This window comes from Cervus elaphus, chromosome 15 (genome assembly GCF_910594005.1).
Source record: "Cervus elaphus chromosome 15, mCerEla1.1, whole genome shotgun sequence".
Classification (NCBI taxonomy): Eukaryota; Metazoa; Chordata; class Mammalia; order Artiodactyla; family Cervidae; genus Cervus; species Cervus elaphus.
The window spans coordinates 45,209,597-45,232,472 of record NC_057829.1 but is presented as its reverse complement, the minus strand read 5'-3'; the positions used below and the strand labels follow the sequence as shown (position 1 = coordinate 45,232,472).

General features: G+C 39.4%; 2 protein-coding genes across 7 annotated transcripts in view; one reads left to right on the top strand and one right to left on the bottom strand.

Annotated features, from left to right (window-relative positions):
• The window catches only part of IPMK (inositol polyphosphate multikinase), a 54,212-nt gene extending 52,030 nt beyond the window's left edge, over positions 1-2,182 (bottom strand). For all 3 annotated transcript variants that reach the window (XM_043926242.1, XM_043926244.1, XM_043926243.1), the window contains exon 1: positions 1,990-2,182. In XM_043926242.1, the coding sequence (XP_043782177.1) occupies positions 1,990-2,179 (190 nt within the window). In that variant the 5' untranslated portion in view covers positions 2,180-2,182. The remainder of the gene's footprint in view (positions 1-1,989) is intronic.
• A 1,525-nt stretch (positions 2,183-3,707) lies between these two features.
• CISD1 (CDGSH iron sulfur domain 1) lies at positions 3,708-21,462 on the top strand. Of its 4 annotated transcripts, none has more exons than XM_043926192.1 (4): positions 3,925-4,082; positions 10,072-10,166; positions 11,218-11,423; positions 21,053-21,462. In XM_043926192.1, exons 1-4 carry the CDS (start codon positions 4,045-4,047, stop codon positions 21,140-21,142), a joined length of 429 nt encoding a protein of 142 aa, XP_043782127.1. In that variant the 5' UTR covers positions 3,925-4,044; the 3' UTR covers positions 21,143-21,462. The 4 variants fall into 4 exon arrangements, with proteins under 4 accessions (XP_043782130.1, XP_043782127.1, XP_043782128.1 ...); XM_043926193.1 differs by lacking the exon at positions 10,072-10,166 and adding an exon at positions 5,662-5,678 and having other exon boundaries at positions 4,030-4,082; XM_043926194.1 differs by lacking the exon at positions 3,925-4,082 and adding an exon at positions 7,738-7,776 and having other exon boundaries at positions 9,957-10,166.
• The last annotated feature ends 1,414 nt before the right edge of the window (positions 21,463-22,876 follow it).

Sequence of the window (22,876 nt, the reverse complement as noted above, 5' to 3'; positions counted from 1 at the left end):
ATGTAGCTTTAAGGTACATTTGTTATTAGTCAGAGATAACTCTGAACAGGTTCACTATTACATACTTTAATAAGCAGCAGTCACACTAACGTGTTTGTGGTTTAATTTCGGATATTTTGTTCATTCTCCTTTGTATGTAAGTCCATCTTAGGGGCCCTTAGGGAAACAATTATTTTTTTCATGCCTCTAGAATATTATTAGGAATAGCATCCTTACAATTCATTAATATAAATCAATAGGTATGCAGTATAAATCTATTAAAAAGTATTCCATAATTAACTTCCATTAACAGAGGGGACAAACAGGAGAATGTCTCTCTTCTAAGCACCTTGATAATGTTTCCTTACATTTAAGCCAAGCACTTGAGAACAATTATTTGTTTTCTAACCTGGGTGTATCAAAAGAACTGATAATTTTCACTTTTTCAACATTTCCGGAGTTTAACTGAGCCTCAGGCCGCAGGAGGCTGCTGGGATAAAAAGATTCAGTCTCTAAGGAAGTAACAATTTAACAATTTCAAGGGAAAAAAGGAATACAATTGACTCATCATTAACCCCTAACTTTGAAAAAGAGAAAAGTAGAGAAAAGAATTGGGAAATGTTGTTCTCTGACAATTAACACACATACATTGTCCCATCCATTTTCAAAAATCCTCGTTTGAGTGGTTTTCTGCAAGCACAAAGTGTGTGTGTTCACTCAGTCTTGTTCAACTCTTTGAGACCCCCATGGCCTAGCCAGTCTGCCAGGCTCCTCTGTCCATGGAATTTCCCAGGCAATACCGGGGTGAGTTGTCATTTCCTCCTCAAGGGGATCTTCCCCACCCAGGGATGGAACCCATCTCCACAGTCACCGGCAGCGGCAGGCGGATTCTTTACCACTGGGCCACCTGAGAACATGGTGGGGAAAAAGTGCTACCAGGCAGGGCCCTTGGTTTCTAGATTCTCCACACAGTAGCTGTATGACCTTAGGTTTGTCACTTAACCAGCCTTGGCCTGTTATCTTACCTTAAAATGTCAGTATTTGTCTTACTAGCCTAAACCAGAATCATCTTACCAGCACAAACCAAATCGTCCTCAGTGGTTTCCAGGTCAAAGATCCGCATTACTCACATACTCATCTGATTCTCCAAGTAATCATGGCCTAGGAACCAGTGTGAGTAAGCTAGGTGAATTCCAGTTCCTAAACTGAACTTTTACATCACCAAGAGAATAAAAAGGCCCTGGATTGTGCTTTGAACGCTGTGACTCAAAAAATGTATTACACAAGCTAAAGATACAGTCTTAAAAAGATGATCAAGAATGACTGTCTTAACTGTGTACCATCCTAGTACAACAGCAGGGTGTATTTTCGACCGTGAATCCGAGTTTCAGCATTACTGAAACCACGCCTCCCATAGAAATCCAGGAGCTATCAGAAAAACCTCTCCAAAGGGCGGGGGAGAGAGATAAACCAGGACAAGCTTTCCAAAAACAAAACAGAACCCAAACAAACAAACATTAAAAAAACAAAACTGTTTTTTTTTTTCTTCCCCTCCAGCTATGCAGCTGCACCGAAAAGAGAAGCCCTTAGATTAGCTTCATCTGCGTTTCATTCCTTTTCTTTTGCAATACTAGCTACCCGCCTATAATAAACAGACCTTGTGCTCAGGGGAAAATTTACTTCCCCATCCAGTAAAAACGAAGTTCCTTATTTTCACTAACAACGAACGCCGTCTCCAATCAGTATCCACCCTCCCTGGGGAGACCAGACACTCCTCTCTCGCCACCTCCCACTGCGGGCCTGACACCCCACATCCCAGAAATCGCCCCACTTTTCGAGCCCCTGCTGCACGGGTCGCGAGGCTCTGGGGGGAAGCGAAAGAGACCCAGGGTGCGGCGTGCACCCCAGCACAGGCGTTCAGCCCAGTCAGTGAGCCCCCCAGTGCCTCCGCCGGCCGGGGTCTCGCGAAGGCGGAAGGGGAGCGGCGCGCCCCGCGCCACCCCCACTTACCCACTTTGTCCTTCCCGTACATGTGGCCGGCCACCTGATGCGAGAGGGGCACGCAGCCGTTGAGGAAGCGGAGCCTGCCGCCCGCCGGCTTCGGGGTGCCCTCGGGGGCGGTGTCGCTCGCCAGTGGGGTCCGCATTTCTGGGGGGCCGGGCGCCTCAAGCCGGAGAGGGGATGGCGGCTCCGTTGCCATAACGGAGAGCTGAGGCGGCAGCGGCGGCGAGCGCAGGGAAAAAAATAGTGCGGAGGGAGAGGGCGCCGGAGAACCCGAGGGTCGCTCAGGCTCGGCCTCGAGGAGGCCCGGGGGTTCCTGCGGCTGGTGCCCGCTGTGGCCCGGGGAGGGAGCCCATGACGCCGCGGAGGCGCGGGCGCTCCCCTGCCCAACTCTCCGCGCGGGGCGGCTCTCGGCTCCCGCCTCTCTGCCGCCGCGGCTGCCGATCCCGGTGCAGCCCTGGAGACAGATCCAAGCACAAGAGCAGCGGCGGCGGCGGCGCCCCGCGCTCCCCGGGGCCTTGACGGCGACGACAGCCCCACCTCCCGCGCCCCCGCCCCCTCCCGCCGTCCTCCAGTCCCCTTAGCTGCCGCGCGCGCGTCAGCGCCGCCTGCACGGCCGCCTCCGCCGCGAGCTTCCTACTGCGCGACCCGCGGCAGCCGCCGCTACTGAGCATGCCCAGAGGCCGCCCGACGGGACCCCCGCGGCGGGGCGCGCGCTCGGCGCTGCCCCGGCCAGCGGAAGGACCTGGAAGGGGCGAGCACGAGCGGAGCTCTTCTCACCCCCACCCGATGGGCCTTTTGGTGCTGCACGGGCTAGTCCTTCATTCATTCAGTACGCGTTTTAGCGCGTCCCCGGCTTAAAGACGTCTGGTTCTCGCAGTCTTAAGGGGCGGTCAGTCACTGGTTAAGAGTTGGGAGGCAGAAGCGTTGCCCTGGGTGGCTTGGGAGACCACCTTTTACCGCAATCACCTCCCTCCAACTCCCGCTCCGGAAAGATACAATAGGAGTAAAACCAGGCAGCCTTCGAAACACCCTTTAAGTAATCCTATCCTCCTCACCAAATTGGTGCCTCTAAACAACTTATAACAAGTTATAAACAACTTATTCAAAAAATTTTGAAACCGACACTAATTTCAGACTGTAGAAGATAGGAAATAATCTTAATTTTTTTTAAGTGAGAACGTTTTTTAAAAGAAATGAGCCGGATTTTTTTTTTCTCTCTCCCACTGGACCCTTAGAGCAGGTTCCAAGATGCTCAATAGATGGAGAATTGTGTCGAAATCAGGAAAAAAAAGGGGGGGGGGGTGGTGCACACTGGGAGCGAGGGGGAGATTCTGGGATGGGACACCACAGTTGGTTCCTGTGTTTGGCATTTCAAATGAAAACTGGACCTGGCCTTACAGGTACCAGACTAAGCAAGAAATTTGGGAGTGAAACCTTAGATATCCGACTATGGCAAGTGTTATATCAGCACAGACAATCCGCCCCCATAAATCCGCACACCTGGGAGAGACAGAAAACCTGGCCCGGACTCCCTATTCCAAAGGTGGGTCCGCTGGGCTCTAGGACCAAGCCCCTCAGGATTGCGCAAACTCAGTTGCTATCTCTCTCGGTCTCTTCCTCCTCCCTCCTGTTGTGGCTGTCAAAATCCGTAGTCAACACTTCCTAAAGGGCCGGGACTCAGCTCCGCGCATGCTCAGTATCAGCCCGGGTGCTTAATACACACGTGCTGACGGCCAGTCGCGGCGCCTGCGCGTTAGCTGCCTGGAGTCAGTGCCCTTAGGACGTACGCCTGTCGCACCTTGAGTCCTGCTGTCCGCGCGAGCCGGTTTGTGCTCAAGTGTCCTGTGCACACCCTTGCAAGTGACGGCGCCATGAGTATGACTTCCAGCGTACGAGGTGAAGTGGGGCATGGGAGTGGGTGCGCCTGGCGGCCTGCGCATTGGTTGCAGCTTACTCAGCACCTCCTTGGACTGATATTGCTGCCGTGCGTTCCCGCCAGTCCTATAACCTTGAAATAGAGAAGGGCAAAAGCTCCACGGGCCTGCAGGTTCCCCGGACCGCATGGGACAAGGGGCGAGATCAGGCTACGATCGCGGGGCGTAAGTGGCGTGGGGGCCATGCAGGTATCTACCCAGGTCTAGACCTCGTTTCCCCTAGCTAGCCAAACCCTAAATCCTAATGATCCCGGTACTCTACTAGCTTTTCTTGTTCTCCCCTGAAACTCCTCTCTGTTAGGTCACAGGGCTTGGGAAAAAGGAAAGGTGAAAACAAAAGCAAAAAAAAAAAAAAACCCTCCCCCCTTCTCAAGGTTTAAATCACCGTGGAGTGAAAACGTGGGTTTCCTGCAGCTCTCAAGCGAGGCATGACTAATCACATCTTAGTTTTGCACATTTTTTTTAAAAGGAAGAAACGCAATCCGAAGTCTTCAGTTTTACCAGTTTGGGGGTGTGTTGTTTTTTTTTTTTTCTCTTTTTTTTCAATTATGCCTCTGGCATCTGGCGCTCCGTGGCGGTAGTCCAGGAGAGAGGATTTGAAAACAGCTCGTTGAGCCTTCACGTTTCTCAACCTTGCTTCCCTAGTGCTGGTACCTAGTTTTCTGAAATGTTACTTCACAGAAGGTCCGATTAAAATTAAGGGACTTTCTAGAAGTCAGTTAATATGGAGCTTCACTTTATAGCAACTCTTAGTGGTAATATAATTGTTAATATAATAATTATACCCGGTGCGTGATAGAAGTGATCTTTGCCCAGATATAAAACGCCACACCTCAGAGTTTGGTTGCCTGTAAAAGTAGTTAGGTAAAGAGATTGTCCAGAAGTTAATTAAAATAGCATTATTGATTCATTTAGTGCCAGGTTCTGTAACAGATCCCTGATAACTTGTGCCCTAATTTTGTAATAAATTCTATAAATTGGCGAATTCACTTGTAGCCAAAAGTTACCTAACTGAATGAGAGTGATAACGCATGACATTTTTAAATTACTAATGCAGTGTAGAAGAGCTGGTTATTTGCACAACTTATTTTGAAGTTTTGAAAGTTTTTATTTCACCTAAAAGCATAAGGATTGTTGTGAGGACTATGGGGAGGGGCCCAGAGCCTTTGTAAATCACCTCTATGGGTGCCTTCTTCCACAAATACTGTGGTGTGGCAAGGGACAGAATATCCATCTGGATCTCAAATTCTTCTACTCTGTTTTTAAACCAAACCTGTTCATTGCTATAGATTGAAAATCAGCTTAAATCTTTTGATTTGGGGGAGGATGATCATGTCTTTTCTCAGTTAAGTAAGTGAATTATATATATATGTTTTATAGTTTGTGTATATATTATATTGTTATAAAGGGAATAAGATGGCATTTGGCCCTGGACAGAGGAACCTGGTGGGCCACAGTCCATGGGGTCACAAAAGAGTCAGACACGACTTGGCAACTAAACCCACCATAACAACAAAGCACGATATAAATAAATGTTAAATTTTAAAAAAAGGGTGTGTATATGCATGCAGAATTCTTGTCTATATTCAGGGAAAGAAATAATGGGTGGGAGACTTCCTTGAGGGTCTGGTGGTTAGGACTCTGGACAGATGGAGTAGCAAATCTCTTAGAGAAAATCTTCATCTAAATTATTTCATCTGATTGATGATTGTCATTTATAACTTTATTGCTACTTCTATTTCAGGTATGCCTTTGGAAAAGGTGTGTGGATTCATTACATATTCTAATATATTGTCTATAGGTCTAAGATAAAGTCAAGCATGTATCTGCTGATACTTTTTAAGTTGACCTATCTTTATGCTTGGAAGTGTCTCTTAATAGTAAGCTTCCGGGGTGGCTCAGATGGTAAAGAATCTGCCTGCAATGCTGGAGACCCGTGTTTGATCCCTGGGTGGGGAAGATCCCCTAGAGAAGGAAATGGCAACCCACTCCAGTATTCTTGCCTGGAGATTTCCATGGACAGAAAAGCCTGGTGGGCTACAGTCCGTGGCACTGCAAAGAGTCAGACACTACTGAGAGACTGTCACCCACTCACTTCCAATGCAGAGGTCCTGGGATCCGTCCTTGGTCGGGGAACTAAGATCCTGTATGCCACTCACCTCACCCAAAAATTAAATAAATAAATTATAATAAGAATAATAAAATAAATTTTAAAAAATAATGGTTGGGATAGAAATAAAATGAATGCAGATCAGGTCAGGACATGAATCTGGGAGAGGCAATGAGGATGAGTAATTGGAATTGTAATCCAACAATCCCAGTCAGAGAGATGGCTTTTGGTACCCACTTTTTTTCCTTACTGATGTATAATTGACATTCTTATACCAAACATACTTTTTATGTAATGTCTGTGAGTGTGTGTTTGTATGTGTGCTCAGTCGTGTCCAATTCTTTGTGACCCCATGGACTATGGCTTGATAGACTCTGTCCTTGAAATTTTCCAGGCAAGAATACTGGGGTGGGTTGCCATTTCCTACTCCAGGAGATCTTCCTGACCCAGGGATTGAACCTGAGACTCTTGCATCTCCTGTATTAGCAGGCAGATTCTTTATCACTAGTGCCACCTGAAAAGCCCCTTTTTATAGGACCGCAAATATTTATTACAGTTTTAGAAACTATAAGAAACATTAAGCAGCTTTCACTGCTACAGAGTCCCGTTCTCGAATGACTCTTCCTCATACCCAATAGGTTACTTCTAGGAAGTGTACTAAACTTCTTGCTCCTCTGTGTCTCTAAAACTCATTGAATCTGCTCCCATCCTTAATACCTTTCCTTCTACTTTACTCTCAGGGTATGAAATAGGTGTTAGGCTATCTGCCTTGTGCTTTCTTATGTAACCCAAACCCTGAGCACTACAATGGAGGTGCTGGTTTAGTTGCCAAGTGGTGTCTGACTTTTTGCGACCCCATGGACTGTAGCCCGCCAGACTCCTCTGTCCATGGGATTTTCTAGGCAAGAATACTGGAGTGGTTGCCATTTCCTTCTCCAGGGGATCTTTCCAACCCTGGTCTCCTATGTTGCAGGGGGATTTTTTACCCTGAACCAACAGGGAAGCCACCAGCACTACGATGCGTGTAACCAAAACTAATCCTCTGTTATATTGTTGTCTCTTTTATTGAAACTAACTATAATTCTCCATTCCATTTAATCTCAACATATAAAAATACTGCTTGGGTTCAATAAATTTATTGAGTCATTTAAAGTAACTATTCAAGGATTTGTTTTTTATCTGAGAAGGAATGTGCAGATCATACACAAATAAAGGCGATGGCTCCTATAGGTTATAAACAATAAATAATGAAGGGACTTGGGAGCTGTCGATGAAACAAGATTGGCAGAGAATTGATATTTGTTGGAGCTGAGTGAGGATAAATGGGAGTTCAGTACACTATTTTCTGTGTTGGTCTGAAGCGTTCCATCATGAAGTTTTATTTTTAATCTCAGGAAGTATTTGAATTCCACACTTTGATACTGAAGGATAAGATGAGGCCATAGAGAAGTCATTTTTGTGAGAGCAATGTGATAGTAGGATGGACAGATGGAGTAGCAAATTCAAATTAGGAATCTGTTATATCTTTTCATTGAACTAACATTGGACACTGCCTGTACACTGGGCCTGGAAAGAAAAACATTACCAAGCATAGCCTACGGAGCTGAGGGAGACCCGAGAAAGGCAGAGATTTAAGCCCAGCTCCCCTCCCCGTCTCCTGAGGCGGAGGGTACATTCTGATTCCATGGCAGTTGACACTGGTCAGGAGAGGACAGTTTGGGGCCAAGGGGCTAAAGGAAAAGAAGCAGGGTGAGGTTTCTGTCTTGGGTTAAAGCAAATGAGTCCCACAGTAAAGAAAAGTTAAGAAATGAGTTATAAATGAGGGTGTGGGATTTGGGAATAAGTTGATGTTTTCTCTATCTGTAATTAATACTAAGAAAACCAAAGATTATATACAAAGAATGTAAGCCAAGGGAAGAGTAAGAAAGGGAAGGATTATTTCAAAATGTATTTTTTGTATTTTCTATATTGGCACATGTGATAATTGTATAGATAGAAAGCATTGTTAAGCAAAGTAAGCATTTGATCTAACTATAGGACTACTGTACATTGAGAGAGGCGTACAAAAAAGGGAAGGAAGGGTAACTAGAAGAGGCAGAAATAAAGCTCAGGATATTTCTGGACCCCAATTTTGAAAGAATGTCTGAAAGGTGCCAACTGAAATATCTTTAGAAATTAGGTCTTGATAAAATCCCTTGTTTACCCTGAGATTGTGTCTGTTCTTCATAGACGTATACACTATCAAGAACTAAATGTGACTTGGGTTTTGCTTATTGCTTTTATCTGTTTACTGTCTTGAGTTTTCAATTCCTTGTCCATTGTAATTGTTGACTTTTGAATCCATCATTATTCTCGTCTATCTCCATATAGTTCCCTTTTCTCTCTTTTCCCTAGAGTTGCTAGTGGCATCCATAGCTTTTTGCCAGAAAGACTGATTCAGGCTGCAGTAATGAAATGATAAGACAGCAACATTTTTCTTATTCTGGGAACTTTTACATTTGTCTCTAATGAGGTTAGAGAATTAGAATTTGGGAAGGAGGGAGGGATGGAAGTTGTTTTCTTAAGACCTTATCTGACTGTATGATTCTATCAAACTCACTGGAGCAAATGCAAAGCCATTTCCCTAGCACACATATGGTGCCGTGAAATTTATATACTGTCATAAGTGACCCTCCTTGGGTTAGGGTAACAGAGTACATGTTTTGAGACAAATTAATCCTAGCCAATTATAGCTCTTTTTCAATCTCAGACCTTCATGTACTATGTAGGCACCATTAAAACAAATATGTTAGCAATACTTCAAATTTCACCTCAAAAGTAAGGAGTAACTAAGATCAACAGCATTTAGGGAATTATTTTATTTCAGTCTTTTGGCTGTTTCCCACTTGTAAGTTTGCCCTAAGGATTCAGCATTCAGAAAACATAATTGAATATATACCTTCAAAGCTCTATTTTAGCCCATTTTGTGATGGGTAATTAGCTATTCAGAGTGGCTTTCCCTTAGCTAAGAAGTGGATTCCCATACCTCCTGACATTTTCTCAAGGTAATTCCATGATTGAAAAAATGCGTCAGAAAGGAAGATCTTGAATCAAACTAGAAATCAGAGCTAGTGTTAGCCCTGCTTGGATTTGCCACAGAATGATACTATGAAGCAGGTAAAATTCAAGGCAGGAAACTCTCCAGCAATCCAGCAGTTAGGACTCCATGCCTTTATTGCCATGAGCCTGGGTTCAATCCCTGGTCAGGGAACTAAGATCCCATAAGATGTACAGTGGCACCAAAAACAAAAAATATATATCCTTTATCACTGAGGGAAAAAAATAACATTTGTAATACAGAAAGAAATTTTGTAAAAATTTTTGATTAATGAGACATAACATTCAAGACAAATCTATACAAGGTGTGTAGCTGAAAATATCTTTCTTTTTTTTTATTTTTTTTTTGAAAATATCTTTCAATGAGGCCAAAGGTTTGAAACTCTCAAATGACTTATTAACTTTTCTCAGTCATGCAGCACATGGGAAGGGTATAAAGTTAATGTTTGTTTTAGGGGATTATAGCAGGGAGGAACAGAAGGGTTATGTTGCCAGAAAAACAAACTAAATTTTTTCGCAGAGAAAAATACTGTGGTTGAAAACAGGAGCCAAGGAACATGCTAATTAGAAACACTTGATAAAAACTAAATTATTAAACAAGCTAGAAGAGAAGACTAAGATAAAAGGAACTAAGTGTAGAATGCTTGTTTCTTTCCATTAGAGTTTTGTAAGAATGAGCTCCAATTTTATGTAAGGTACAATTAGATTCAGTGATTACTCACATTAGTACAATAAGAAATTTGACTCAGTAGTGCAAGTAAGCCATACAGTTAATTATTCATTTTATGTTTTTATTTGGCTTTGGAATGTGTTTTTTGTACTTATCTCTCTAGGGCTTTACTTGATAGTCTGGGAACTTATTTCAAACAGTGAGAAGATCTGACTCAGGAAATGCTGGGACGCAGTCCAGTGTGTTTATCCTGACCCCTGTTCAACTTCTTCCTGCAGTCCATTCCATGCTGGGACTAGACAACTCTCCTCTGAGGCTGAGGCTAACCAGACTATGCAGCACCCTCTTCTCTCCACAATTCTCTGGAACTGGGGTAGTTTTTAAGTGCTTGGATTTCCAAGGGATCCTTGAAAAGCTACTTTAAAAAAGAATAAATAGATGGCCTATTAGTCAAGCAAATAATTGGGCAGGAAAATGTCATTAATTTTTTTTTTTTTAACACTGAAAACATTCTGTATTGAGGTTTAGTCTATTAACAATGTTGTGATAGTTTCAGCTGAACAGTGAAGGGACTCAGCCATACAAACAGTGATTAAATTTAGAATGAATTTGTAGAGAATTCATATCATCCACTAGTGGATCATGGAAATTTAGAATTTATTAAAGGAGAATCTAACCATAATTATATTTTCTATGAAATTAGTATATTCTGGTTTTTATTTTAATGAGACACTTTGAAATTAAAAAACAAAAAAAAAAATTTGCATGACTTGAAGACCAGAATACTGCTGGATATATTCCTTTGAATGTTTATTATTAAGGATTGGTTTAATTTTATTTGTCCTTTCTTGCTTTTTCTTTGGATAGCATTTCTCTTTGAGGTTATTCATTTTTAAATGACTAAAGGACCTACTATTTAAATGAACTCTAATGAGTCATTTTGTTAACATAATCACCTCCTGATAGTAAGAGGGATAAGTGGGTCTTGTTTGTAACCTGAATTTTTATGGCCTTCTTTGTAATCTGATTTTCATTATGTATCAGAGTTATTTTGCCTTTTTTTTTTTATTAAGCTATAGGTATGTGCAGGCTCACAGGTTACTTTAAATCTATTTATGAACACTTTTAAATGATTACTAAGCCTTGTTTTTCCTTCTCCAACCATGGAATAATTTTTACGTTTCTCTCTTCTATCTTAATTTAGCTAACGTCACTCAATAGAAAATATACAATTGCCTCAGTAAGGGCTGGGGAAAGTTTTAACAAGGGACTACTACACCAGTGTGTTCTGATCATTTTGTTAACATTAAAAACCTTTGTGGGATGCTTAATACTCAAAACTTGGATTTCCTGAACATTGTTGTTAGATTATTAGTAGGCATTTTGGTTTTAGTAATTCTTCCTGTTTTCCTTCCCTACTCTAGTTGAATGGATCGCAGCTGTTACCATTGCTGCTGGAACAGCTGCAATTGGTTATCTAGCTTACAAAAGATTTTATGTTAAAGATCATCGCAACAAATCTATGGTAAACCCTCACATCCAGAAAGACAACCCCAAGGTAGTACATGCTTTTGACATGGAGGATTTGGGAGATAAAGCCGTGTACTGCCGTTGTTGGAGATCCAAAAAGGTAAGAGAAACAAGTCCTTCATGTCAATGTCATGTTTATGTAACATTTCTTTTTAAACTATTCTGTCAAGCTAGCATCATCAAGAATTGTTAAGATATATGTTCTTTGGGCTTCCCTGGTGTCTCAATCAGTAAAGAATCCACCTGCAATGCAGGAGACCTGGAGTCCTTGGATCAGGATGATCCCTTGGAGAAGGAAATGGCAACCCATTCCAGAATTCTTGCCTGGAAAGTCCCATGGACAGAGGAGTCTGGTGGGCTGCAGTCCATGGGGTCGCAAGAATCAGACACGACTTAGCAACTACACCACCACCACGCCTTCTTCTTTTCTTTCTCTTTTTAATGGAATCTCTGTTTTCTCTATTTTCTGTGTACTCTTCAGAAATATATTTACTGAAATGTATAACCACCATGAAGTAAAGTTACATCACACCCTCGTTGAGTTAGGTGAATGTAACCATATTTTTTGCCAAAGAAGAGGGAAAAATTCCTTTCCTTATGTTTAGAATTTCCTCCCCAAGTGTGTCTTAGTGTCCACTATCCCAGGAAAAGGAGTATGCAGCCTAAATAAAAAGAGAAACAAAAAATTAAATAAAATAATAAATAAATACAAAGAGAAATAGAAGAGGTTCTTTTTTTTTTTTTTTCCCCTCTTGGGATTTCAAGCTCCTAGATTCTAGGACAAGATTTGGAAATATCTAGTGATTCACCTGAAACTATCACAACATTGTTTGTTAATCAGCTAGTAGCTCTGTTGGTAAAGAATCCTCCTGCAACGCAGGATTCGATTCCTGGGTCAGGAAGATCCCCTGGAGAAGGGATAGGCTAGCCATCCCAGTATTCTTAAGCTTCTCTTGTGGCTCAGCTGGTAAAGAATCTACCTACAATGCTAGGAGACCTGGGTTCAATCCGTGGGTTAGGAAGATCCCCTGGAGAAGGGAAAGGCTACTACCCACTCCAGTGATCTGGCCTGGAGAATTCCATGGACTATACAGTCCATGGGGTCGCAAAGAGTCAGACATGACTGAGTGACTCACTTTACTTTGCTTTATACCTCAACAGAAAATAAAAAGTTTTTTTTTTTTAAACAAATAAAAATTAAATGCTAGTTTAAAAAAAAAGAAATATCAAGAGAAACTGTTAGAAAATTGCCCCTGAAGATTTCTTACCTGGTACATATTTACTGACCCTGTATCCTAAGCTTTCTTTAAGTTGCAGCTCCTACATTTGAATATCTAACCCAAGATTTTTTTGTATCTTTTTTTCTTTTGTGAAAATTGCATTTTATCAAGTTCCATTTGGAAGTATCTCTGTGATACCTGCAGCTTCTAGATAGTGATGACAGCTAGTGACCTAAAGATGGTAAAATGTTCTTCTGAGGTCATCTTGAAAAGCTTCATACATTGAATGACTTTAGAATTTCTGGTATATTTAGAGAAATATGATGACATATTGTGTGTACTTCCACTATTTAGCATTTAAATACAATAGATTTGACACCATCAGGCCTAAGAACATAGACAATAAAAATGATGTATCTATTTCTGAAAGCAAGTTGTATCAGGGACCTTGTCCCACAGTGGAAAGCCATTATCACAAATTACATGTTGCAGATAAGGAAGAAGTCACATACCAGGTACTAGAAAGCATATTCTACTCACGCCCTTCTCTGGCTGCAGTTGATGTTGTATAATCCAATGGTGATAGACCACTTAGATTATGTCATTCTGCTTGAAAACTGCTTGATGAACATACGGAATATGAACCAAAAATTAATAGTCCCGTTACAACAAATTGTTCCTTCAGAAGAGCACTGTTCATTTGGAGTGTGGGATTGTTTATACATTACTATTGAGGTTGCTAGAAAATAATCCTCAATAATATTCTATAGACTAGATCTGTTTTTCTTAATTAACACCTAGAATAGGTTTCATTCTGTAGTTGCTCACCAAGATATAAAAAGTAACATCTTTAGAAATTAAGGAATTTCTAAGTCCAGAGTTGTATTGGTTCTTTAGTCAGTGATCTTAAATAGTTCATTTAGCTTCTACTACTAGATACATGTGTGGAAACATTTAAATAGTGAAACAGCAGGTGTCATAGATATGTATAGTTGGTGCACTATGGGTGCTTTAAATAAAAGAAAGAGCTTGTTACACTGTGGGCTCGAATTTTCTGGAAAAACTTAGTGATATCCATAGGAGTTCAATTGCCCCCTGGGAAGATGAATCAGTGAAGACTCTAGTCTGGTCCTTGCACCTCCTTCCTCGAAAGAATAAGTCCAAATCAAAAATCTTAAGTACCAAGGAAACAGTTCACCTCAAACTGGAACTTGAACCCATGTTCTGGGTCTCGAACCCAGCGAGAAACCTGCTTGGGACTGTAGCCCACGTGGCTGGGACTTGAACCCATGTGGTGGAGACTGGAACCCAGTATTACAGCGATCTTATATGGGGGCTTAAGTTATAGTGGAAGTCGACTTGTTCGCCATCTTGGACCTGTTTGGTTCTAATCAGTTTATGTCATATCCTTGGGCTACGTCATTCTTCTCAAGATTGTGCCCTGCCCCCTTCCCTCCTTCGCAAGGAGTTTGCCTCCCAACATGGGGGAGCTCCCTGTCAGGGAGTTCAGACATAAAGTTATACTGAAACCAGAGTGCTTACTGTGGGAATGAAGAAAAATGAACAGATACATGAAACATTTTGAAGGAAGGATTAGCTGTGAATGATTTGTGCAGAAGATTGAGGGAGGAAAACTGAAGCTCACTGAAGTGTCTTGCTTAAGATAGGATTGTAGGGTTAGATGAGATGGTACCATCAATGGAAATAAGGAATTCGGAGTGAATGGCTGATTTTTCAGCACACCAATGAAGAGTGCAATTTCAAAGAGTGACATTGAGGTGACATTTGAATGGAAACATTCAGCAGACAGTCTGAAGTGTGGGACTAAAGTTGAGACATCAGGGTTGGAGATGGCAATCAGCAGAACTGTGAGTCAAGGGTAGGAGTGCAGCAGATCCTTGATACAGATAAAAGTCAAGGAAGGGCTAAGTAAGAAATCTTTGGAGAATTTTCTGCATCTTCTAAAAAGGAAAAAGAGCCAAAAAAAGGAGATGAAATGGACACCAGAGCTAAATGTAAACTAAGAATATCATGGCTTCAGTGTGAAAAAGAGAAAAATTTCAAAGAAGATTTTGTTACGAACGTCAGCATGTGCAAAAGACAAGAAGGTGAATAGACTATTATACTAAGACTGTGGGGTTAAGCAATTGACCTTTTGGCATCATTTGGACAGAATAATTAGAATAGGAGCTGTGTCCAAGTTGGTTACAGTATGAATGTGTAAATATGACACTGAATGGAAAGAAAAAGAAATACAATGACTGCTTGAGTGAAGCCAAGTAAAGAGTGTTTTCTTTGGTTGGTTGTTTGGACTGCAAGGAGATCAAACCGGTTGATCCTAAAGGAAATAAACCCTGAAGAGTCATTTGAAAGACCAATGCTGAAACTGAAGCTCCAATACTTTGGACACCTTATGCAAAGGCACAACTCATTGGAATTAACCCTGATACTGAGAAAGACTGAAGGCAAAAGGAGAAAGGTGTGGCATAGGATGAGATGGTTAAATAGCATCACCAACTCAATGGACATGAATTTGAGCAAACTCCAGGAGATGGTGAAGGACAGAGGAGCCTGGCATGCTGCAGTCCATGGGATCACAAAGAGTTGGACACGACTAAGCGACTGAAAAACAGCAACAAAGGGTCAGTAAAGCAAATATGGACTTTTTTTTTTTTCAAATATGGACTTTTACAAACTAAAATCTCAAGTATTTCAGGAAAAATCACAAATGGACACAAGCTAATGGTTTAAATGTTTCAATTTTCTCAATGTCTTCTTTCTTTTTAAGCTAGTCTTTTATGTCATTATTAATCCTCTTTACATCTATGATTTGTCAGTTCTAAATTTTCACTGAAGCTTGGGCACTTTTTATTCCCACATGAATGAATTCAGAGATCACTTTGAATGCTTTTCAAATTAGTGGATGTGCTTGCTCTCCAGAAATTTTTGGAAAGTCCGCACATTCCTGAGGTTCTTAAGGTGTCACACAGGTGCCAAGTCATATATTTACATGTCTATGCACAGAAGGCTTATAACCGATAACTTTGATTGGATGGCTATATTGAGTTTATATTCAGTAGTTTTTCTTCATATAAACCAGTTGTTTTTATAATACTAATAATATAACAAAATTTAAACTCCTATCCAAAAAAAAAAGTTGCCTGTGATATAAGCTAATTCAATTTTAATTCATTCTTTTTTTATCGGAAGTATAGTCAGTTTACAATATTGTGTAAGTTTCAATGTATATGTTTGGCTGGGTCCCTTTGCTATTCACCTGAAACTATCACAACACTGCTTGTTAATCAGCTATACCCCAATACAAAATAAAAAGTTAAAAAAAAATATTGTGTAAGTTTCAGGTGTACAGTGTAGTGATTCAGTTTTGGGGAGTTTTTGCTGATTATATTCCATTATAGGTTATTACAAGATGTTGGATATAATTCTCTGTGCTCTATGGTAAATCCATTTTGCTTATCTATTTTTTATGTGTGGTGGTTTATATCTGTTAATCCCATACTCTTCATTTGTCCATCTCTCCTCTCATTCATTCTTAAGGTACAGTCACTAGTAATCTGTTGGGTGTTTCTAACATTTTGAGCAGTTTTCTCAGACCTAATGAATCAGATCTCTTAGTCATGTTCAGAAATTACATGCTTTTAACATGCATGCTCCTCTCTTCCCACCCACACCCCGCCCCACTGGTTTGGCTCTGCTCTTCAGAAACTGGCCTGTTTCATAGTATTTCACAAGAGGGCTATCCCTAAGTAAAGTGAGAGAAAAAGGAGCCACTACAGAGGAAATGATTAAAACAACTACAGGGAGAAATCCCACCTGAGACAGTGGTGTGTGGAGAGGGTGGAAGAAAACAAGAGTACACGCAATGATTCGAGACTCGGCCTTAACAAGAAATAGTCTTTCAAGACAAGGTGAGGGAACCTTGATATCAGAGGGAGCAGTGTTCAGCAGTCTTACTAGATCCCCACCCCCTACGCACCTCCAATAGGTTACATCATTTACTCAGTTGTGTGGTGGCCGTTGGGTAGGCAGGAGAAAGTTTGAACAAGGACCGAAGGAGAAAGCAGACCAAGAAATAAGAGGAAAGATGAACCAGTTCTTATCAGGAGCTCAGCTGAAACTGAAATGAAATGTAACTGGAGAATCATTTTCTTTGCTTTACAACTTCAGAATTTGTGGTAGGTTTGTTTTTTTTGGGGGGGGCTGGGGTGTGATTATGGAAAGTCTCCATCCCATTAATGGTTAGAGGTGCATTGCACTGACTACCTTTCTTCACAGACACGATATTCTAAACATTGGTTACATCACTTGCTCAATCCATTATGAAGACAGTCTTGTAAAGTCTTAATTTTTTCTTATGTATTTTCCTATTATCTTATGCTTAACTTTGCTAAAGTTAAGTACACAAGAATGGTATAAAATGTCATATTCTCTCTTGTAGTCTGAAAGATCTCATTGCTTTTATTTTCTTTCTCTACCAAAGCAAGTTCATTCCTCAGAACAATTTATGGTAATGAGCCAAATGGCCCCAGGCAGCCTCCTTGGAAATTATAATCCAAACTCTAAGTAAAAATACAGAGTTTAGAGAAGGAAGATTCAGTTGTTTTTTTTGTTTTTTTTTTTTTTATTTTTACAAGTAGAATAGATAATTCAATAAGGAGTGTTTATTTATCTCCATGTTGAATCTCCCTAAAAACAGAAGCAGCTTAATTTCTGTTACCAACCATTAGAAGAACCGACCATTAAGAAGAAACACATTTTGTGTTTTCTTATGAACATCCTGCCGAGTTTGCTAGCTTTCCAAGAGGAGAACAAGGATCTCTAGAGTTTTTTTTCCCCTGAACATTTATTCCCATCTCTTCTCCACACCCTGTCTTCTCTAGTTGTAAAGCTGTTTGGGATTTGTAATTTTCTAATTGGGTTAACAAATGATAGGATATTTTCTGGACATACAGAGAATTCAGCCAGTTTAATTCTCAAAATTTTCTCCAGGATTTGTTAATAAACAAACAGTGACATCTTAGAACAAATTTAGAATCATCTGTGAGCTAAACGTTTTCTCCTCATCAGTTTTCTGATTCTTTTAAGTATTGGTACTACATGAACTGAGTTAAATATACCCTTTGTGTTTTTTTTTAATTTCAGCCCTTTGCTTGACATTTTTAACACACATAAAATTTTAAATGAAAGAGGGCTAATAAAATTCATGTTTTCATTATATTATTATTTGATACAAAAACTGCTATACCTCCTAGATTATGCTCAAAAGTATATATCCACCACATGTTTTCTTTCTCCTGCACAGAGAGGTTAAAAATGAAATGAGACACTTTCTGAAAAACACAAATATTGTCAGGTAATTTGCCACTTGAATTTTTGTACCAATAATTAACATTCATTAGTTTATACTGTATTCAGAAATATGAGTTAATTTTAATAAATATATTTCTTTAATACATACAGCATATTTTTATGAAATTGCTAATCCTTTCTTGAAATAACTCATTTTGGCTCTTTGTTGTTTGTGGGGGAAAAAAAAGTCGGGTCTTCTCATCATCTTAAAATAAGAAATCTCTAATGGATAAATATAGAATGCCTAATCTTCACATCAAGTTTGGGAGATTATTCTGACTAATGTTAGGTAATATAGGAAGTACTATTAAAAGATATATGTGCCTCTGAACAGAATGATTTTGAATCCTGAGTTTACATTTTAAAGGCATGCAAAGCTTTATATACTTTTAAAAAAGCATAAAAGTTAAGAAATAGCCAAGGTCTACTTGGTCACTCTTTTTTTTGGAGGAGAAACGTAAGTGAAAGTCACTCAGTCGTGTCTGACTCTGTGACCCCATGGACTATACAGTCCGTGGAATTCTCCAGGCCAGAATACTGCAGTGAGTAGCTGTTGCCTTCTCCAGGGGATCTTCCCAATTTCGGGATCGAAAGCAGGTCTCCTGCATTGCGGGCGGATTCTTTACCAGCTGAGCCACAAGGGAAGCCCTCTGGGAGAGGGGAGGGGAGTATAATTGATTTACAATGTTGTGTTAGTTTCAGGTGTAGAGCAGAGTGAATCAGTTACACATATATGTATATCCACTCTAGTTTCTTTTCCCGTATAAATCATTACAGAGTAGTTCATCTATTTTATATACAGTAGTGTGTATATGTCGATCCCAATTTATAAAAATGGAGGGTTTTTTTTTTTACAATGCAAACTTTTTTACTCACTGTAAAATCACCTGTGTTTGTATACTAAATATATGTCACTTTGAAATGCTGTTCTTTGCTGTGGAATACATTTGATTTTGATTTGATTTTTGTATGGCCTGTTTTGTCATCCATGCAAGAAAACCCTGAAAGCTTGAGTTAATGTTTTTGCTGCAAGGACTTGTTTTTAATACGAATATACTGTGCCACATCTTACTGACAGAAACAACATAAATTTCATATATATCACATTGCTACCCCAGGATAGACTTTACATCTAGAAATTTACAATATGATGATACCTTGAGTTTTTTTCAAGGTAGTTTTTAACTAATTTACTGCCTCTCAGAATTATATACAGATAGTAAAATTAAGATTGAATTTCTTTAACATCAACTAAATATTATTTTAGTCTTAGACACATTTCATCAAAGTTAAAGATTATATACCATCATTGTCTAGTTTCAGGTACTGAAAATTATACTTCCTTGATGGAGTAATAAGGTGATTTTTACTCTTCAGACCAAGACTCCTAGTACTTTACTCTTCTAAATAGGCTCCTTCAGTGGAAGAGTGTACCTCATACCAAACAGTGAAGCTAGATTCTAGAGTGAAGGTACGTTCCAGACAAAAAGAATAAAACAAAGATGCTAGGTATCATCATTTGACATGAAATAAAAATCAAAGGTAAAATATAGAAGGAAAGAAAATAATTTACTGATAATTGTAAAATCCTGAGGAGACACCTAAAAACATTGTTGAGTTCTTATTTTTATCATTTAACAACAGAAGGATATACTTGCAAAAAACAAGTGATATACAGGCACACACACACAAATATTTATTTATATATATATGTGATATATATCAAGAATAGTCAGATATGAAAATATTATACTTAATACCTGTAAAACATATAAAGCAGAAATGTTCTTATCAGAAAAATGCATGAGACCTGAGGGTGAAGAACAGAAGAGAAATAAAATAGGACTTGGCCCAAAAACTCTCAGATTTATTTGGAAGAATAAATAGGTAAAGGATAAATCGGAAAGTTTTAACAAAGAACTGTGAAGGAAAACCAGCCCTGCCTAATAGTGAAGCAGTTTTAAACACAGTCATTATCTCATAGTAAGCTGATGAATATGATAATGTGGAACCTATAAATAAGCACTTTATATGTAGACTTAATTTTGATAAAATTTTGAATAAAGGTATAACAATTTGGGAGGTAACCACTTCTAATAATACTGAAGCAACAGGTTCTTAGTGCTGTTCTTAGAACAGCATTTTGCAAATTGCATTCCACAGAACATGATGATAATGGACGTCAAAGGAGAAGTGTTTGTAAATCCAGTCAGCCTGGGAAATTTGAGGTTAAAATTATGTGTGTATCTGTGTATGTTTTTACTGGAGGATAATTGCTTTACAATATTGTGTTGGTTCTGCCATACGTCAACATGAATCCGCCACAGGTATACATATGTCCCTTCCCTCCTGAACCAGCCCTCCCATCTCCCACCCCATGTATATGTGTTTTTAATAGTAGATCCTCTTTAAAGTAACAATATATGTTGTGAATCAAGAGAACTGTATATGTTTTTTGTGTACGAAATGAAACCAAATTAGAATATTTTGCAGGACTTCTTAGATTACAGAGCTCACTTTGGGAAACACAGTGTTAGATATTTAATTTTGTCCATTTTCCTCCCACTGGACACCAAAATGTCTGTTTTATCTAAAATGTGAGATCTTGAAAACGAATGGAAATTTATCACATCTCCGGGAGAAAGAAGTCTCCATGACGGATGTTAACAAGGGAAATACTTGCTTATTTGTATGAAAGTAGAGAAGTATATGAACAAATAAGCAAATTAAAAACGGTTGGGGTGAAAAATTGCTATAAAGTTGATTAGCAGAAGGATAATGAACAGATTGATTTTGAACAAATTATGAACTTAGACTCTTTCCAGTAGATAGGTCAGGGATACAATTCACTAGAAAGGAAATATGACTAATACATAAACATTAAAAAGGTTTTTCTCATCCATAAGCAGATATCACAAATGGAAATGCAGTTAATGATCTGCGTTTTATCCACAAGTCAATTTCTTCCTCCTCCTTAGTGTGTACACTTCACATATGCTCATTCAGAAAACCATCTCTAAGGTAGCCCAGAAAAGTCTACTGAGTTATCGTGTTACACATGTGAATTAAGTGTCACCCTACTCTGCCAAACATAATACTGATTTTGCAGTTAGACATTTCACATTCTTTCTCTTCCTAGTTCCCACTCTGTGATGGATCTCACACAAAACACAATGAAGAAACTGGAGACAACGTGGGACCTCTGATCATTAAGAAAAAAGACACTTAAATGGACACTTTTGATGCTGCAAACCAACTTGTCATGATGTTTCCTGATTGTTTAATTAGAATGACTACCACTTCCATCTAATTCACCTCCCCTGGGTTCTAGATGTGTGGTAAACTATAGCTTTCATATTCACGGCATTTGCCTTACTTGTGGAACCATTGTGGTGCACATCTCTTGAAACAAAAAAGGAAAAACAAAAAACCAATCTCATGGCCTGTGGGTTATTTTGGTCTTGTAAGGATCTGTTTCTTTACAATTAAAACTGACATTAGAATATAGTTGTATGTCAAAGTTAACGTATTAAATTATTCTCAAAATCATGTATGTGCAGATTGTACTTGTAAGTTTCAAAGAAGAATTAATCACCATTTAATATTACTTAGCCTAGAAAGTAAAATGGGTGTGATTAAGCTACATTAATCTCCTAATAACAGTCTAGGAAAAACTATTATGACCTTGGGTTTCTTCTTGATCGTAGTACTGATACTAAGAAAATACAGTTCCTGTGTTTTCAATCAAAATGAACTTTGAATGTTGATTCTGCTTAATTATAAGTGGGCCAGGTCAGTAATAAAGGGACAGTAACTTTTTTGTATTCATCTTCCTGGATATTTAATCAATCCATTAAGGAAACCAATAGTGGAAGTTTAGATCAAATTAATATGAGATTTTAAGTTGTCATGAAGGCTATCTTAAAATGTTATGTTCCAGAATTCTCACCAAGGAGTGGCAAGCACTTGAACTGGGGACACTGAAGGAATTGGAGCACATAATGCCAAGTCTCTTAAATGCTAAACACACATCCTTGGCAGAAATAGTGATAATGAGGGTAGATCAAAGGTATGGGAAGATTTTTATTCCCTCATTCTCAATCAACAGGCATATGGTTACAAAAGAAACTATTTTGGGGAGAAAAATAAGAATCATATCCTCTTTTAAATTATATAATCTTAAAAGCAAAAATTTGAAGACAAGTTTTTGTTTATGTAATATTCTTCAAAGACAGACCAGTAACTTTGCATTTCATTGCTGATTTAGAAAAAAATATGAAAAAAGATAATTAGGAGCAATAAAATAATGAAGACAGGAATAGTTTATATATATATATATTTATATATATATACATACACACAAACACACACACATATATATAGGCAGACATAGTTGGAAATTGACAAAGGTAACAGGTAAACTCGTTTCTTTGCAGATGCTTGAATTCTCAGTAGTAATCAGTCATGTTTCTACTTGGTAGAATCCAGAATTTCCTTGGAAGTAACAGGAGTCAGTGAAACCAAACATCAGTGTTCTTGTATTAAATATGGTCATTGGTATTTTTTTTAACATATGGCTTTGTATATTACGGTAGATAGAGTTGATCCCAAAATTGTGTGTGCCAATTTTTAAGTAGTGCACGTGACTTAGTTGAACTTGTCTTCAAGACACATCTTCACAAAATCTAAAGGTACTGAAACTGAGTGGGACCCTGTGGGGCTTTCTCCCAGGCCTTTCTGTCCCCCATTTCTTATTAAGCAAGATGCCCGCCATTATGACCTTCCATGAGTTCCAAAGGGTAGATTTGAACAGTTGCAAATCAAGAGAAAAGCAGCCGAGAAATCACCTGAGGCAAGATTAAAGGAGGCAAAGAAGCTCATCAAGATTCAGTTCAGTTCGGTCACTCAGTCATGTCCGACTCTGCTACCCCATGGACTGCAGCATGCCAGGCCTCCCTGTCCA

Excerpts from the sequence above, each read along its gene's own strand:
- CISD1 (XM_043926192.1), top strand. The coding sequence starts at position 4,045 with ATGGGACAAGGGGCGAGATCAGGCTACGATCGCGGGGC. Across the intron at positions 4,083-10,071 it reads TCAGGCTACGATCGCGGGGC|TCCATTCCATGCTGGGACTA; the intron begins GTAAGTGGCGTG and ends TTCTTCCTGCAG. Across the intron at positions 10,167-11,217 it reads CACAATTCTCTGGAACTGGG|TTGAATGGATCGCAGCTGTT; the intron begins GTAGTTTTTAAG and ends TCCCTACTCTAG.